This window comes from Sciurus vulgaris (genome assembly GCF_902686455.1).
Source record: "Sciurus vulgaris genome assembly, chromosome: 11".
NCBI lineage: Eukaryota > Metazoa > Chordata > Mammalia > Rodentia > Sciuridae > Sciurus > Sciurus vulgaris.
The window spans coordinates 66,861,261-66,880,231 of record NC_136472.1 but is presented as its reverse complement, the minus strand read 5'-3'; the positions used below and the strand labels follow the sequence as shown (position 1 = coordinate 66,880,231).

Here is an 18,971-nt window from a genome sequence, read left to right as displayed (position 1 = left end):
AGCTAAAATTCTGTTTGTAAAATTATTTTATGGAATATATTTTTCTCTGTGCATCTAATTCAAAAGATACCCAGCATCACCACAGCCAATACAATGGGCATGGGAGTCACAATGGAGGAGCTATTTGGAACATGGTGTAGCATTCCTTATCAAATGCCAAATAATTGGCAAAATGATTAAAGGAGTCATTCATTATTCATGCTTCATGTGTTCATCTTTTTCATTTTCCATATAAGCGAATATTGTTATTAGCTCAATTAACCTAAAAGGAACTCGTCATTCCTCTTTCTGGTTGCCACATTATCATAAAACACTTCATAGAAGTTTGTTTTCATTTACTGACTTCTAGAATATGTTGTTTTTAAAGACACTGAATATCTATATTAATCTTTGTATTTCAAGCTATATGCTAATATATATGATGAAAGTTACATAATAAGAACAAAACTAATATTCATTAAATGACCACATTTGTTAGGGCCTATGTTAGGTACTAACAATTGGAAAAATATCTACATTCTTTCTATAAAAAGAAACTCACAGAACAGTTGAGAGGTGTGATATCAATAAAAATATGCTAAATTACATGCTATGATAATAGTCTTTACAGGAGGCAGGGAGGAAACAAGAACTCAATCCAAACAAGAAAGGAAAGGGGTCAAATGATTTTACTGGAAACATCTTAGCAGGAGATGAATAAATGAGTGGGAAGAGTGTGCATACAATCAGAATACACATTAGAGGAGCAGTACAACAGAGTTTTGTCCATGTGCTAAAACATCACAGAAAATTACCCTGTAACCCTAACAGAATTAGGAAGTCACAGAGAGATGGGATTTAATACACTATGTGATTTATGAGGAAAATCTATTTTAAGGAAAACAGAATTTTCTTTCTTTCTTCAGGCAAGGCTACTCCATGCCAGGTGGCCTAATCCTTTTGGACCAACTGCCTTAATAATTGGTAATTGCAAATACCTTTATAATTGGGGAATGTCATACCTATTCTTTTAAAATTTTATAGGTCAGCAAATATAACTAGAGGTATTATGAACAAATACATATTTACTCCCTGATGATTAAAGAATTATTCTGATAATGTACAAGTAAAAATAGCAGCTACATCATTTTAAGAGCATACCATTTAGTAAACATAGTATTTTAAAAAGTTGTGTGGTCCAATTTACTCAGGAAATAAAGAATATAATCTGTATATTAGCCTTCAAAGATCATACATACACCACTCAAAACACTTATACTACTTCAAATTTTGAATCATTTTTCTTCAGTTATTTGGCGATCCTGGGACTTTTTCTATTGAATAAAATAGACTATAAAGAATACCCATGGCATAATGCATAAAGAATACCCACAACTACCAGGCATGCAAAAAAGCTTTGATGTACTATTAACTATAATCTCCCAGTTAAATCATCTGTCTTTCCTGGCTTACTGATCATTAGTGAACTCCAGCTTCTTCGCTTTACTTCCACGGTAGCTAATGCAACATTGGCTCTGGTGTCATCTATGAAGCCCTGAGGTCCTCAAGACCATTGGTGATACCTGTGAAGTCCTATGAACTTTTGTAGTAATATTAAGGAATTATTTTCTTTTTTGTTTCATTCTTGCTAACATACAAAGGAGTCTTCCAGAGCCCACGTCATGTGATAATATTGTATAATAAACTGTCAACATTTAGAAGATCTGCACAGTGTAGAGAATCATCATTTCTAATGACAAATACTTGATGCTACAAAATGTTGCAGGGGTAATATTGACACAAATACAAGATAGACCAGTGGATTTTAATGCCACAGAGTACCAAAAGTTCATTGGTAAGACTTCAAATTCTGTTATAACTAATCTTTGGGAGACTATTTCACTTTTATTGTGTGTGTAGTAACAATATCTACGATTATCTAATAATTGTATTAAAAATTCAGCTCCCCTTCTTCCAACTATATATTTGCCTAAGGGCATATTTTCTTAATAAACCTTAACCAAAATAACATATTTCAAAAGACTGCATGGAGAAGTAGATAAGAGATTCTAATTGCCATCTACTGAATCATGCATTCAAAAACTTGTGAAGAATGAAGAATGTTAAATAATTTTAGTTTCACCATTTTTGTTGAAATTTTTAGCAAATTTTCATGAAAATGTATTTATGATGATTGTGGTAGATCTTGTTTTAAAATAAATAAATAAGAAAATTTCTCAGGTTTAATTTTGACTGCAGTGATTTGTAGATACAAGTTAATATAAGCAAAGTCTTTTAAGCCCTCAGTAAAGTTTAATAGGTGATTTGAGGACTTAATACCAAAAATTTTGAGAATTGCTAACCTAATGTATTGGGAACAAATTTAGTTACAATGTCAACCATTTCCATGAAGTGTTCTTTTATTGTTCCTATTTAAGATATAGCATATAAAGAATAAAGTGTACAAGTCTGAAATACTCAACATGATGATTTTTTGCATATGTGCAAACCTGTATTACAAAAAGGAGACCGATTATAAAATATTTCCATCATACCCAGTGACTTTCAGCTGGCTTCCAAAGATAGCCACTCTTTTAATGTCAGCATAAAAAATTTCTTGTTTTTTTCTTAAGTTTCACTTATTAGGAATAAAACTGAATGTACTTCTATCTCAGGTTTTTCTCACTCTAGAGTAGGTTTTGAGATTCAGTCATATTACTTCATATAACAACTCTTCATTTTTTTATTGCTGTATACTATTATGTTACACAAATACATATATATGTATGTATAATTTATTTTGGTCATTTTTTACATATATTTGGAAGTACAAGTTGTGGGTCATAAAATATATGCATGTTTAGCTTTAATCAATACTGCCAATTTTTCAAAAGGTTTGTACCAGTCTATATTCCCATCAGCAATATAGAAAAGTTTTATTTAATGCACATATTGCCAAGAATCAATCATTTCAGTTTTTTAAATTTTAGCTACTCTGTCTAGTTAGAGTTGTCTATGGTTTCTTTAGTATGTCATTGACTGATGCCATTCTATCTTTTACATAAGTGTTTATATGAATGTAAAGGCATTCTCTTTTCTCAATTTTTGTTGTTTGTTATATCTGCCCACTTTTCTATTAAGTTTCCTAATTTGTTAGTTCGTATTTTATTTGTCAAATGTGGTCACTGCAAATATCCTTTTTTAAAAATTTGTCTCTACTTTTTCTTGTTTAGTACAATTGCCAAACTCAGAGAACCTGAAATTGCCATTAATAGTTTCATCTGATATGCAGTTCATACACACATCTTTTCGATTTCCCTGTACTATTTATGAAGCTCTGTTTTGTTCCCTAATCCAAGATCCAATCTATGATTATGAATTAGGATTGTAAAATTATAAGGTGCCTCAATGAGAAAGTTTACATTTTTTTTTTTTTTTTTTTTTTTTTATGTCTTAAAGATGTAGCTAAGGCATCAACTCAAGAATGGCATTCTAGGGCTGAGGGTGTATCTCAGTGATAGAGTACTTGCCTGTCATTCACAAGGCCCTAGGTTCAAACTCCGATACAATAACAACAACAATAAAATGGCATTGGGGAGTGCAGTTCAGTGGTAGAATGTATAGACATCAGGCGCAAGCCCTGAATTCAATTTCTAATGCCCATTAAAAAAATATTTGGAACTGAACTCCAAGATGAACTACAGTAGTCATTAAGTATGGATCCAAAAGACAAGGGGAAGAAATAGTAGCCTTTATTGTTACCATTCCTAGTGGCATGTGACTGTGTGTGTGTGTGTCTCAATTTAGGACTCTTTGGTAATAAGTCTTGATTTCAAGGGATAAGGGACATCTTTAGGAGACATGGCACCTTAAACTATGGTTGCTGTTTGATTGATTTTGTTTTGCCAGCCTAGAGACTATGAAATAAAGGAAAGACTACTGGAGACCACTGGCAGAGATACTTGACCTATGTTGTAGGAGGCATGGTGGCCGACAGGATAATATCAGGAATCAATGGGCCTCAGTGAGAAAATTCTTGGTGCACCATGCCTGGTGATTGTCAATGGTTAAGCATAGCTTCTACATAACAAAAGGAACATGACGGCAGATTCCTAGTCCCCTCATGGATAAAGGTATGGGATACTTGATTATGTAAGAAAACTAAACTAGCAGAAACCAAGGGAGAGAAGAATCCATAATAGGAGGTAAAATAGAGAGAAGAGGCATATTAATTATGGCATCAGGAGCAATTATATAGTGAGTCTGTATTTTGTCCCATTGATCTTTCTGTTGGAAGCTGTATATTTTGCTTTACTTTATTTTTAAGAAATTGCCATTGTCCACTAACTTTTAAAGTCATAATTCCAGATACATATAATATGCCAAAATACACTCTACTATCACGTATATCAAAAAAGAACAAATAAAAAAGAATTAAAAAATAAAAGCTATGAAATGCTAGGATAAATATAAAATACAATTGATCTTGTTAGTAGTGGAGTATACCAGATGCTGTTGGTGCCTCTCTCCTATCCTCTCAGAGCTCACAACTCTTACACAGTGTCTTGTTGCAAGCCATGGCTGTCTACATGGAGGTTGAGTTTTATCACCTCATGGATGGGAGAATGTTGATACATATTTCATAACATTATACAAAAAAAAACTGCAGTTGCTTGAGCTCATGTGTTTGCAACCACTAACTGACACAACTTGTACTGATCTTCTCTTCTTTCCTGCCCCACATTTCCTCCCCAACTAGTGTTTCCCACAATCTTCTAATGTAGAAAACATTCAAGTAAAATTTCTATCCCATGTCTGCTTCTTAGAGAACCCAGTATAGAACAGGATCTCTTTTATGATCCAGATTACAAATTGGAAATCACTTAACTGAAGGAAGAAGTTCTTAATATTTACTGTATTTATATACAATATGTACTAATTCTTACAGGTTAAATAAGAGGGAACATTATTATCCACATTTCAGTATGAAGTTCGAAGATATTGAATAATTGTTCTAAAGTCATACTGCTAGTAAGAAGTCAAATTATGATTTGAAATCTCATCTGTCTGATCTCGGAGCCAAAGTTTTAAATCAGTGACATACACTTCTTTATTTCAATAACCTACAGGCTGAAAAACTAGTGATATGCACAAATAATCAGGGGGAAATATTGTTCAATAACTGAATTTTCTCTAAATTGCTGTTAAGGAAAGAATAGAAAAGATAGAACTATGAAGACTAAGAGTTATATAATAATTTCTGGAATCACAGAGACCATCATAGTTTAAGATTTAACAATTTTATGTGGGCTTTTAATAATTAACCAACATTTACATAAAGTTCAAAAACAGACAAAACTGATCCATATTGTCTAAATTCACACTCAATACTTCCCCTTTTTCTCCCTGCCTTTTGCCTTCTGGTACCCTTCCTCTACCCTAATGGTCTCCCTTCTACTCTCATGAGATCCCTTTTTTTCTCTATAGCTTCCACATTTGAGAGAAAACAGAGGACACTTGTCTTTTTGAGCTGGCTTATTTTGCTTAGCATGATGCTGTCTGGTTCCTTCCATTTTCCTGCAGATAACAGAATTTCATTCTTCTTTATAGAGGATCTAAAATCCACTGCATTGTGTGTGTATATATCACATTTTCTTTATCCATTCATCTGTTGATAGACACTTAGGCTAATCTCATAACTTGGTGATTGTGAATTGTGCTGCAATAAGCATGGGTATACAGCTACCTCTAACGTATGCTGTCTTCAATTCTTTTGGATAACTGAAGAGTGGCATAGCTCTATTATACAGTAGTGATACTTTTAGTTCTTTGAGAAATCTTCAAATTGATTTCCACAATAGCTATTCTAATTTACATACCTAACAAGTTTTAAAGAGTTTCTTTTCCTCTGTATCCTTGTCAGCATTTATTGTTATTTGTATTCTTGATGATTGCCATTCTGACTAAAGTGAGATGGAATCTAAATTTGGTTTTGATTTACATTTCCCTGATGGCTAAAGATGTTGAACATTTTTTTTTTTTTTTGTATAATTGTTGGTCAGTTGTACTTCTTTTGAGAAGTGCCTTTTTAAATGTAACATTTTAAATTGGTGCACTATACCAATTCACTGTGACATATTCATATACACACATAATACAATTTCATTCTCTAGTACCTCCCCTGAGAAGTGTCTGTTCAGTTCATTTGCCCATTTATTGAATGGGTTATGTTTCTGTTTCTGTTAGGTTTTGTTGTGGTGGTTTTAGTTTTGGGTTTTTGTTTTTATTTTCATTTTTGGTTTTTGATTTTTGGTGGTAAGTTTTTAAAAATTCTTTATATATTCTGAACATTAATCCTCTGTTGGAAAAGTACCTGGCAAAGATTTCCTCCCATTCTGTAGGGTCTCTCTTCAATTTATTAATTGTTTTCTTGGTTGTGCAGCAACTTTTCAATTAGATGCCATTCCATTTATTGACTCTTGCTAGTATTTCCTGAGCTATAGGAGTCCTAGTCAGGAAATCATTGCCTGTGCCTATATGTTAAAGTGTTTATTATAAGACTTTCTTCTACTAGTTGTAAACTTTCTGATCTTACATCTAGGTCCTTGATCCATTTAGAGTTGGACTTGGTTTCATCTTCCATAAATGGATGTACAGTTTCCCTATCACCATTTGTTAGACTGCTTTTCTACAATGTATGTTTTTGACATCTTAGTCTTTTCAGTTTAGCCATTTTAATGGGTGCCTAATTGTACCTCATTATGACTTCAACTTCCATTTTCCTAGTGAGCAACTTTTCAGGGGTTCATTGGCCATTTGCGTATAATTTTATAAAATACATATTCAAATTTTTATTTTGGTCTTTCAAATTAGAGTGTTAGTCTTTTATTATTGACTGTAAAATTTCTTTGTATGATTATGGCACAAATCCATTATCTGATATGTGTTACAAGTGTATTCTCCCAGTGTAGGGCTTACATTTCTCAGGTTCTTAGTAACATACTTTGAAAAGCAAGATTTTAAAAATGTTTTTAAAGAAGTCCATAGTCAGAGTAGGGGTTTATTGAAGGTCATGTGATCAGTAGAGTTCTGTGCTCTATCACAGTGAACCTAGTGAATCTCTGAACCCAACCTGTGGTTATTCTGCTAGTTCCAGAATGTGTAGCTGGAATAGGCAACTGGCAGAATTCCTTTCTGCTTGGGAGAGGACTTCAAGTTTTTTTTCTGTTTAGGCCTTCACCACATTGGATGAGACCCACCCATACTGTGGAGGGTGTAGTTTTGTTTACACGTCCAGTACGGTTTAAGACTCCAGTAAACTTGTGTCTTGGTTTGGCTCACTTGAACCACAGTAAGGCCTTATCCCTGAAACATAATTTTTATATTCATTATAGAAATAGATGATACTTAATTTTTATAAGATTTGCATTTATCTAGGAACAAATATTAGCTATGTAAATTCATCTCCAACTTGCTATTGCACATACTTAAGAAAACATTTTGTCTTTAGCTTCAAATTCTATAAAGTATTTACTCTATTGAAGGTTAATGACACATAGATTTCCCTGCAAAGGAGAAAAGAGAGGAAATTTAAATATTGTCTCCAAATCAAGTATTCACAGTCAAACTTCCTTACAAAGAAAGATCATCACCACCCTCTCTCGGATCTGCTTGGTTCTTACCCCATAAATAAGGGGGTTCAAAGCAGGGGGGATGATCACATATAAGTTAGCCAGGAGGATGTGGATATAACGTGGAATATTGTGGCCAAATCGGTGGGTCAGAAAGGAGAAAAAGGCTGGGGTAAAGAATGCTAAGATGACACACACGTGAGAACCACAGGTGTTGAGAGCTTTGCACCTGGCCTCCCAGGATGGGAGTTTAAAGACAGCACGGAGAATCTTCACATAGGAGACAGCAATCAAAATAACATCCAAAAGGATCATAGAGATAAGGATCAATCCAAAAAATACATTGGCCTTTATGCTGACACAGGCCAGTCGGGCAATGCCCATGTGCTCACAGTAGGTATGGGGTATGATATTGTGTCCACAGAATGAAAGCCTTAGAAGGAGAAAGACAAGTGGAAAAACCAAAACAAGATTTTTCAACATTCCTACCCCAACAATAAAACAAATTGTTCTGTTGGTGAGAATTGTGTTATATCGGAGAGGGTGGCAAATAGCAATGTAGCGATCGAAGGCCATGGCTACAAGCATGAATGTTTCTATGCCTGTAAACAGGTGAATGAAGAACATTTGAGCTAAGCAGTCCCTGAAAGCAATTTCACTGAAACCAAACCAGAATATGCCCAGCACTTTGGGGATGGTCGCAGTAGACAGGCCCAAATCTGTCAGAGCCAGTACGGCCAATAAATAGAACATGGGCTGGTGAAGGCTGTGCTCACTCTGGATCACCAAAAGGATGATGGCATTCCCCAGGAGGGCAATCAGATACACTATGCTGAATGGAAAGCCAAGCCAGAGCTGCACATTTTCCAGTCCTGGGATTCCCAATAGCAGAAAAGATGAGGGGTGAATACATGAGCTATTTGCTGTGGTCATACTGGCAAGGGCCTCTGATGGTCATACTCATTTGAAGGACTTTCTGCAGGACTTCTCAATGCTTTATTGATACTGCTAACTCTGAATAAGAACAAAAAATACATATGTATTAGTTGGTTTTCTCTTGCTGTGCAAGAAAGACTCATCACTATGTATGGCAAATGAAGGAGAATGTTCCTTAATCAATGAATTATTATTTGAACATTGACTAGATACTCTAAGTTGAGTCTACTCACACTAAAGCCTCGTAATAATATGAACCCAACCAGCTGGTAGATATTTCTATATTAAACTCCAATTTTTTGAAATATTTACTTATAAATTGAGAGAAGATGCACACTTTGACTGCTAAATGATTACAACCTAGAAACATAGGTAACAGTATAGGTTTCAGAAGCATCCAAAACCTTTTATTTAACTAGAAATGTGAGACTGATTGATATACACCTCTGTGCATTTCCATTTATAATCAATCACTTTCATTTCTGCTCCTTAACATAGCCTCTGTCTCTGACTCTGTCAGCTTATACATAACTTCCATCAAAATATTCGTTTGCTCCTTTATGATTTGTGCTGCTATTTTTTATGTTTGCATCAATGGATGAAGACATTTTCTTTGTTCTTTCATATAAGAACCTTGTCTTATGAGGCCATCAATTTCACAAAATCAATAATTGATGTTAGGTATAAAGTCACCAATTTTTAGAGAGATTGATGCAAGTCTTAAAGCATTAACCCTTCAGGCTCCCTATTTATTTCCTGAATCCCTCACAGCAACATCTTAGGCTCATTCCATTTCTAACAAATCCTTATCATATCAAACTTTATTCCTAAATGGGAAGCAGGGCCATTATCATTCTCGTTAATCAGTATCATTGTTATTAGAAGAAAAACAACAATTATTAAAATAATGATGCTATGTAAACGATTGTTATGTATTTTATAAGAAAGTTTTTAGACATATTTAGTCATTTATGATTCACATCAGTCACAAAAGGAAAATGGGACAGATTTTAACTTCTGTATCAATGTATTTCTTTCATGCCTGGATCATGGATATATGCTTCCAACCTTAAAATTAAAATGTTCTGTTACAGTCAACCAGGTTTCTAACCTCTTGGCATTGACAGGGCTCCTCTCAACTATATATATTCTCTGGAGTTTGTTTAGCCTCAAGCATTTAGTCCTTTATTCATTTTTTGGACTCTGTATCATCATGATCAACGCTCAAAGGTACATTCCTACAGATGTACTCCTTCTTCCTTGTTGCTTATTGTACTAATGCAGTTAGTCCAAATTCATATTTGTAAAAAAGAGAAAGCTAAGAATGAGTGGGTTCTTCATATTGTCCACAAGGAATAGGCCTTCAAAAGGTCTGAAATAGTGTTAATGATAGGAAACATGACAGTTTTCTAGCTAAAAAATCAGGATGTTACAGAATATATGTGAACCTGATATTTTAAGAAACTGAATAGATGATTTTAAGAATAAGAGAGGCTTGTGAGAGAAAAGAGGAGGATGGAACTCTAGCTATGGAAACATGCCTGTGGGCAGGATGCCAAGGCAGGTGTGAGGAACAGCAAAAGGGAGTCAGCATATGCCCCTGTCAGTCCTGTGGCTGCCCGTCAGTCCCTCGCTTGCAGAACAGCCTCTACGGAACTCGGTGCACTGGCCTGTAATTCGCTCTGTACTGTCTTATTCTATTGTCCAACGTTTCGTATGACTAATTAATGAATGTCTCAGTTCCCTTCTAACTGAAAACTTCATACAAAATTAAGGGGAGAGGCAAGAAGTAATTTTGTTCACCATTATTTTTCTATCACAGCATCTAGAATACAATTGCTCCTCCTCCAAAAATATAGTTGTTAATGAATATTAAATATGCAGATAATTACTAATTTTAGCTCCTGATCAAGTCCTCATATTAAAAGGATAGGAACAGAATCATACAAAGTACCTGGCAGCTGAGGCTGGAGAAAGGAGAAGGAACACTGTAATCCTCTTCAGAGCGTCCTTAGGTTCGTATGAGGTGGTGACTCTAGCCAAGGCTTTTCTGACAATAGAACCATTAGTAGAGGGAGACTACCAAGCAGGGGTTCTAGGGAGATGTTAGTGGAAACGGGTGACTGTGAGAATGAGGGAACACAAAATATGATGAATGGACTCATTCATGTACACCTTATTAACTTAATGGAAATTCTTGTGTGCTGTACTCTATGGCATCAATGAAAGTTCAGTTTTAAAAGTTTACTAGCAGCGCCTGTTTGAAAATCTGAGAGATTCCATCTTTTATAATGTCAACTTGTTTTCAGCATATATCATTATTTCTCCACATTAAAGTATCAAAACAAAAAGTTTGTACAAGGGACACAAGGATAAGCCAGAGACTTGTGAAATCTATAATCAGAGAATTAGACTTGGGGGGAAATGCAGGAGACCTCCATGCAAGAGAGAAATAGACTAGGAGAGGAAGTTAGGAGGAAATGCTGCAAAGCAGCCTCATCTATTGAGGATAACTTCACTTTAGGTGGCACACCCTTATCCCTACATAGAAGGAACAACAGAAGCTCAAGAACTGGGGCTGGGATTGTGGCTCAGTGGTGGAGCGCTCACCCAGCATATGTGGGGTACCGGTCTCAATCCTTAGCACCACATAAAATAAATAAATGAAACAAAAGTATTGTGTCCTTCTACAACTAAAATATTTTACAAAAAGTTCAAGAGCTGTGTTAAAGCCAGAAGCATGTTTCACCAAGTATTCTACAGTGCACCATAAAGGGCACCATAAAGGGAGACTTCTCTCTGAGACTAGAATTTTTCCTCCACACAATTTTGAATGTCCTATTTTGGAGCAACTGTTCACCTCTCAAGAGTCTGCCAGGTTTGGAGAAAATTTAGAGATAGCATTCAACTTATATGCTGCCCAAAGGTGTTTTTGTTGTTAAGAACTACATGCCAGATATAAGTCAATGCGGATAAGATCCACTCTTCCAACCCAGACAAAATGGATAGACAGGAGGCTACCTAAAGAAATACTATTGCAAGGGTTGGGAATGTAGCTTGGTGGTGAAGCACTTACCTAGCATGAGCAAGGAGCTGGATTTGATCCCCAGAATTGTAATAATGATAATAATATTAATAATAATAATAATAATATATTTTAATGATTTGGGATGGAGCAAGAGGATCCCTGATAAGAACAGTAAGAGAATAAGTGAGTGAGTTTTACCAATTGCCATTTCTATGGAAAAAGAAAGGGGAAGTCATAAAAACTCTTATTTTTCAAGTATTGTGTGCTTTTCTTTCCCTTCAGCTTATATATTTAATGCTAAAATGGCTTCATCATATGGAATACAGGAAAGTAAGTTTCAGTACACATGTAAACATGAAACCATATATACACATATCAGAATGGAAGAAATTCAGCATATGTTTTCAGATACTACGTACAATTATTTGGAATTTGGAGGCGTTAAATTATTGCTGTTCTTTGCCATAGCGACAATGAATTAAAGACAGAAAATGTATTTATTTGGAAAAGTTTTTGAGAGTATCACTTTTTGGATTTTAAGCATAAAAAATTGTGAAATTACCAGTAACATGATAAAATTCAATAAAATTAGGCTAAAAGGAAGCACTAGTGAAGAGAAGGGAGAGAAAAGGAGAAGGAAAGAGAGAGAAAAGGACAAAACACAGAAGAGAGAAGACAGAATGGTATAGGGGCTTAAGTAGTAACTCCAGCTCTAATGACACAACTCCTCAGTCTGTGTCATTCAATATGAATGACAATCAAGCCTGTACTGACTTACCAGCCTCAGATAGAAGTAAGGAAGAGTCTCTAGTTCTGACTTAATAACTTACTCCAATGTGTCTCAGCTTCAAACTTAGTTTCAAGGAAAAAAGTTCCTACTGGGACTGAAAATCCTCTCCCTGACCAGGAGTAGATGCTCCTATGGGGTTCCACAGCACAAGAGCATCAAAGACAAACAATTCATAAATTCTCACCATGGATTTATTGAGCATAAAAAGGCACATGTGCAAAGGAATCCCTTGAGACTTTCATGTTTCTCTCCGTAGGTCCCCAACCTGCAAGAATTTCTTCTTTTCTAACTTCTATGTTCCAATTATTCTATACCATTAGTCCCACAAGAATAATATCTGAACCAACCTGTAATAATTTCTCATCTTTTTACCCAGGGTATTATATTCTCTAATGACCAGGTCACTTTTTTATAGCAAATATTTATTCGATTACTTGATTATCTGGGATTAGATAACCCACAGAGAATTATTTCATATTGGTGCTCAGATACATTCACATCTGTAATTCATTCCCCTAAGAAGCTGTGTGTTAGTTGCCCAATAATACTAGCCACCTATAAATATACAAATAATTAAGTTTTAAGTTTAGAGCAACAGAAATACAGAAAACCAGTAAGTTTCTAGCCTTTCTCACTCAATTTATCTTAGCAGGAGGTCAGAAGGTAAAATAAAAAGGAAACATTATCTGAGGACATCACAGAAAGAATATGTACTGTGTCTAGTCCAGATAAACATAGAATCATGGGAGATAGGTTAAGCAGTTTTAGCATCTGTCATTTGATACTGGCCTGATACTGTCACCTTGACAGTGACAACACTCACTTAAAAATCTCACAAAATATCAGCATCAATTCCTATGTGTCCATGATAATGGAGTGAAATAAAAACATACCCCTCCATAACCATGTCTGAATATAGACAAAAGCAATAATACTATGAAAAATGGATACTCCTAGCTAATATGAGTAAAGTTATCAAATAAAGCTTTGGCCCTGCTCCTTTCCCCCACTTCCTGTGTAAAAATTATTAAGATACCTAACAATAATGGAGCTGAGGATATAGCTCAGTTGGTAGTGTGCTTGCCTCCCAAGCACAAAGTCCTGGGTTCAATCCCAGTATCGCCAAAAAAAAAAAAAAAAAAAAAAAAAAAAAGATACCTAATAATAAATTTAGCTTCTCTTCTTGAATCCATCTGTTTCTGATAGTCACTCCCAAAACAAGGCAAAATTCGATAACAAGCTCTTCTTCACACACTCTTACTGAGGTCACCACCATTTCATCATGATGTGTGAAGTCTCCCTTGTCCCAGCAAGTAAAGTAAGTAATATAATCCCTCCTTTTTAATGTTTTTTTTTTTTTTTTTTTTTTTTACAGGTCTCACACAAGGAAAGGAACTTTTATTGTATGCAGATGATTCACTTCTGCTTGGGGGAAAGGGAATGAAGAAAGAGAAAGATGGCGCAAGGTTTCTCTCAGACATAGGAATTTCGCGGGCTGAGAGGAACCAATCACGAGGAGAATTCTTACAGACTGACTGATGGACCAATGACATATTAGAATGTAACGTGGGAGGCAGGAAGATTACAGCAGCATGAGCCGGAAACTCCTGTAACGTGAGAGGCAGGAATAACGCAGATTGACATGTGGTTGGGAAGCTGGAAATTCCTCTAACGGGAGAGGCAAGCGGAGTGCAGATTGACAGGTGGTGGGGGAGGCCGGTTTCCTTACATTCCCCCATTTCCTTTTTTATAAAAAATAAAAAAATCTTGCTCTCCAGTTCTTTTTGAAGCCTTCTCTCGCCTTCCTGCCTAGGTGACTGGGGTTGGTTTTGCAGGTGAGATGTTTAAAAAGTTCATTCTCCTCCCAGGCTTCCAAAGGCAGATGATTTTCATGGACTTCATTTTCTCGATTTGATTGACCCCCTATTTCTGCATTAACTGCCTGTCCCCAATTCTTACTTCATTTACCCTCTAATACTAGGAACTCCTTCACTGCTGTAGGGAAAAGGGGTGCTGACCGATCTGACTTCTTTGAGCTGGAAGTGGGCAGCGTGGGGCAAGCAGTTTGGACGTTCCTTTTTAGAAATCAATTGAGGGGTTCAGGGTAGAAGTCCAGTTGTGGGGAGAGCAGACTATAAAGGCATCTGGGGATGGGTGCTTCTATGGGAGAAGAACAAAAAGACATGAGTACTGAAATGAGATTGATACAATATAAATGTTGCAGGATCTGGAACATGCTAATGCATATTATAAAGATGACAGAAGTCAATAATTCCTCACCAGGGGTTGGAAAAACTGAGAAGTTGTTCCCATAACAAGGCCTAGCAAAGGCTGGAGAGCACAGACCTTTATTTGGGAGCTTTAACATTGTCTAGGTTATCAGGATTGTGAACACAACATTTAGTAGAGATCTCTATACTTCTGTTACTAGCAAACATAGATTAAGCCTACCTGTGTCTGTAGGCCTCAAACTGACTAAAAACTTCTGACTCTGGCAGTTTCTCTTGATAGTTACTATTATTTTTAAATGCCCAAGAATGGCTATACTTTGGTTTTAACTGTTTTGCTAGGTGTTTAAGATCAAGCTGGTCAAAGTGACCTGTTCCTGTCTGTTAAAGAGTCAACTGAGTTTCCACAGGGGTCACTCATAGAGAACTTAAGAGCAGCTTCTTAGCTCCATTAGTGCCATTTGGTTAGGCAGGGTCTTCTCGATGACGTGGCTTTCTTAGAAACCATCAGGGATTTCTCCATTTTTCCATGACCCTCCTCTGCAGCAGATGCATTGAGTGGCTTTTCCTCTAGCGGCCTCATCAATCTCCTTGGTCAGGAGGTTGTGTGACCCAGAGTTGCAAAGCTCCTTGGAGAAGTCCTCTTGTTCCCTGGGTTCAGGCTGACTTTGAGAGCAAGACCCAAATATGCACTTTTCTTGACCTCTGTATTTAATCTCAATCTCTAAATTTGATCTTAACCATCAAGCAAGTCAGTCTCACCAGTCATAAAGTAAGAGTACTGGGCTTTAGCTTCAATGTCTATAACTTTACAGTTATTTACCCCCCTTTTATCTAATTGGGGTTTACATTATCTCTTCTGTAGGTGGTGGCTTACTATTCCAAGTTAATTTGTGATGTTCGCTCTTGAAGCAGTACTTCTGCAAAATATTGATCAGGCAACAATTAGAGTTTACAAGGAAAATACAAAATGGAGTCATCAACAGTAAAACATTCAGTTTGTGCAACAGCTATTTTGAATTTTGGCTGAGTTGCAACAAACATTAAACTTTTGAACACAACTTTAAGTGAGTTAAAGTCAGGCTTACTTTGGAGTCATATTAATGTGTAGCAGGGTTGTGAGGCAGAGCCTTATCTCAGGTAAGGTGGGGCTTTTTAGTGAGGGGCAAAGGAGTATATAAACACAGATTTTGAAGATTAAGCTGAGATCAGATGGAGCTCTGTCCTCTGATGGAAATGTGGATCTAAAGAGTTATGTCAGCAATTTTTATATGTGTGCAATGTTAGGTTATATATATATACCCTACTGATGACAGGTCCTATAATAGAACATTAAATGATAGGTTTACCATTACAGACAAGTTTAATTTGAAGAACAGCAGCTTGATAAATTTTCTGCTTTAAAGGCTTGTATACCTGGAAAATATGAACACATTTAACATACAAATAATGTTTTTAAGTATGTTACTCCATGGAATAGCTTTATAAATTAATCAGATGTCTCTAACAAACACATTTGAGTAATCCCATACATGTTGCTTATTGTAGAAAAACCAAGGCATCAGACAAATGTGCCAACAGTATTTGCTGTCTCTTTCCTGTGGAAGAAAATTCCTAGAAAAATTGATGTTAGACATTTTATGAACATTAATATTTTATTAGGGTGACCACCTAGAGACTTGTGAGTTAATTTTAATAACATGTTACTTCTATTATTTTACCCAATTTAAATTGAACCTCATTAAATCACATGAATTAAAAATATTTGGATCCATTTCTAAAGTTTTAATTTTTATGCGTGCTTATATTTAACACAAAAGCAAAGAACTTGTAATATTTATTTCCATTGCAATGTAATGTATGTTCAAAAATAACTCTAGAGTTGGATAAAAAGAACTGATCAAAAATCATTACCCTAGGTCTGTAGGATCAAAATTGTGAGCTCAAAAATACAGCATTTAAGAAAAAGAAAGTCCTAGAAGAAAAATGATAATGGTTATTAATTAAAGCATGAGAAAATGAGAAGGAGAGAAAAGTTGAAAGGGAGAAAAGCATTCTGAGTTGTAGCCCAGGAGAAATTTAAAATGGACACTTTTACACTTTTTTTCCCCTTGGGTTTGAAACTGGTTTCCTACTGCGACTTTCTTCATTTACATTTCAATGTAACCCTTGACTGAGATCTGAATCTGAAAGGGGCTAATATGTTCTAGCAGAAACTTGATGCTTAGGTCCTTTTAATTTCTTGAGCCTGCAGGGAGAGCTAAGAGAGAAAGAAAAGATTTGAAAATAAAGAATCAGCCAAGAGAACGTGTTCAGGTTTTACTCCATCCGCGCCAACCACCTCCCCTAAAGGAGCTAGAATATGTGTACGAGACCACGTGGTGGGGGAACTTGGTGGGCTGAATGGAGGAGCGGAAGGAGAAACAGAATGAGGTAAAGGAGAGGAATGAACAGGAGCTTCTGCAGTAGGAGGCCTGTAAGGACATGACTTATCAGCTGGATTAAACTTAGAAGAGAAAGGATTAAAAGGGGGAGGAGAAGCAGCAAGAAAGAAAGGAAAAACACGAAGGGGAAAAGTTTCTTTCCGTTCACCAGGTTGCCCACATATGTACTTAATTATAAGTAGTACAATTAGACATATAATTTTACCTAGTATAAAGCTAGAATTTAGGGTGTCATAAATAGACCATTCTGACTTACTATCTAAAGGACAATTTAGCTCTGATTCAGGGAATAGCTGAAGGGGTTTGAGATGATTTAATAAGCATCCTACAGGTGAGATTGCTGAGCTGGATGTCCTGAATCCCATGGTAAACTGAGACCCACCTGGCTAGTGATTTTGGCGTCCCAAGAAACATGGTGCCAGGCAATGAGAGGTTAGAACAGAGGCTTGGTCATCACCAAAAACCAATGTTTAACCAGGCATTAGCAGAGAGAGTTTGAAGACCTGATCAGGATTTTGAATGAGATGCAGCAGGAAATAAAAGAACTTCAAACCCTGAGAAAGAATCTCAGCACCATAAAAACCAGGAGTCCACCCAGCAACTAGGACCAGCTATGGGGACCAAGGAGATATCCCCACAACTCGGCAGTCGGGCGGTGGGAGCAGCAGGGCAGGCAGCGGAAGCCACAAGCGGGAAGCCACAGGGCAGTGGGAGGAAGTCATGGGCGGGCAGCAAAAGCTGGGAGTGGGGAGCTGCAGGGCAGCGTGAGGAAACCGAGAGCCATGGTGGAGGGAACCGCAAGAATGGCGGCTTCTCAGATACAGGGTTGGGGGGCGGCACCACAGTGGGAGCCACGGGCGGCTGAGATGTGTTTAAGTGGTCAAGGCCTGCCTAAGGGGAACTCACCAATTCTGGAGTCCGGTGTTGTATGCAGAAAACTGGGCATCCAGGTAAATGGAAGGTGAGCCTGTATCTGTGGGCTCCGGGGCTATCGGATGGGATTCCACCTGCTTAGTCAGTGGAAAAACCCATCCTCTGAGTCTTGGGCACCAGATGTTAGGTGTTAAGCGCAGTTATGGTTTGTTGCTAACTCCCAGAAACGCTCCATAGATACAGGTCTCACACAAGGAACTTTTATTTTATGCAGACGATTCACGTCTGCATGGAGGAAAGGGAAGGAAGAAAGAGCTAATGTTTTTATCATTAGTGCATTCCGGTGGTTGTGGGCAGGACACTGGTATTGCTCTGTGTGGGAATATTTAGTTGCTCCAATTGTCACCAGTACTTGGCATTCTGCCTCATGGTGTTTTTACTCTACATTTCCCTGAAATTAGAGGTGGCTAAGAATGAGTTCAAGTGTTTCTTTGCCCTATGCATCATTTATGTATCATTTTTCTAGTGAAAAGCCTGCTGAAATACTTTGTTTTCATTGGGTTGTTTTCATATTGAGTTATGAGAATTCCCTTTTAATTTTTTTTATTTTATTGTTAATTGACACAGAGGAATTGTATATATGTTCTGGATAAAAGTTTTCCATCACATATGTACTTCACAAATATTTTCTTCCAATCTGTGGCTTGTCTTTTCCTTCCCTAAACAGTGTCTTTTTTAAATAGAAGTGTTGCCTCCCCCAGCAACAATCTTGCGGTAATTTATTGGAGGTGGACTGGAACTGAACTACTTCTATTACTGAGCTGCTTCCTTTCTTGTTTGCTTGTTCCTTCGCTAGTTTATAGAGGAAGAAAGGCTTTGCTTACTTTTAGTTTTAGAGGAAGAGAGGCTTTGAGAGGAAGAAAGACTTTGCTTAGAGGAAGAGAGACTTTGCTTAGAAGAAAAGAGAATTTCCTTAGAGGAAGAGACTTTGCTTAATTTTAGAGAATGCTACTCTTTCAGAGAGGCTACGCTTATCAAAGGTCTACTGCTTCTTAAAGGTGG

General features: G+C 36.6%; 2 protein-coding genes across 2 annotated transcripts in view; one reads left to right on the top strand and one right to left on the bottom strand.

Annotated features, from left to right (window-relative positions):
• Window positions 1-18,971, top strand: part of LOC306640515 (olfactory receptor 56A3-like) — a gene marked incomplete at both ends in the record, with an annotated part of 168,308 nt that overhangs the window by 81,258 nt on the left and 68,079 nt on the right. The window lies entirely within an intron of this gene.
• On the bottom strand, window positions 7,602-8,543 carry LOC306640504 (olfactory receptor 52E8-like; the record flags this gene model as incomplete). The annotated part of the gene is made up of 1 exon (XM_079104787.1): window positions 7,602-8,543. One exon carries the CDS (start codon window positions 8,541-8,543, stop codon window positions 7,602-7,604), a length of 942 nt encoding a protein of 313 aa, XP_078960913.1.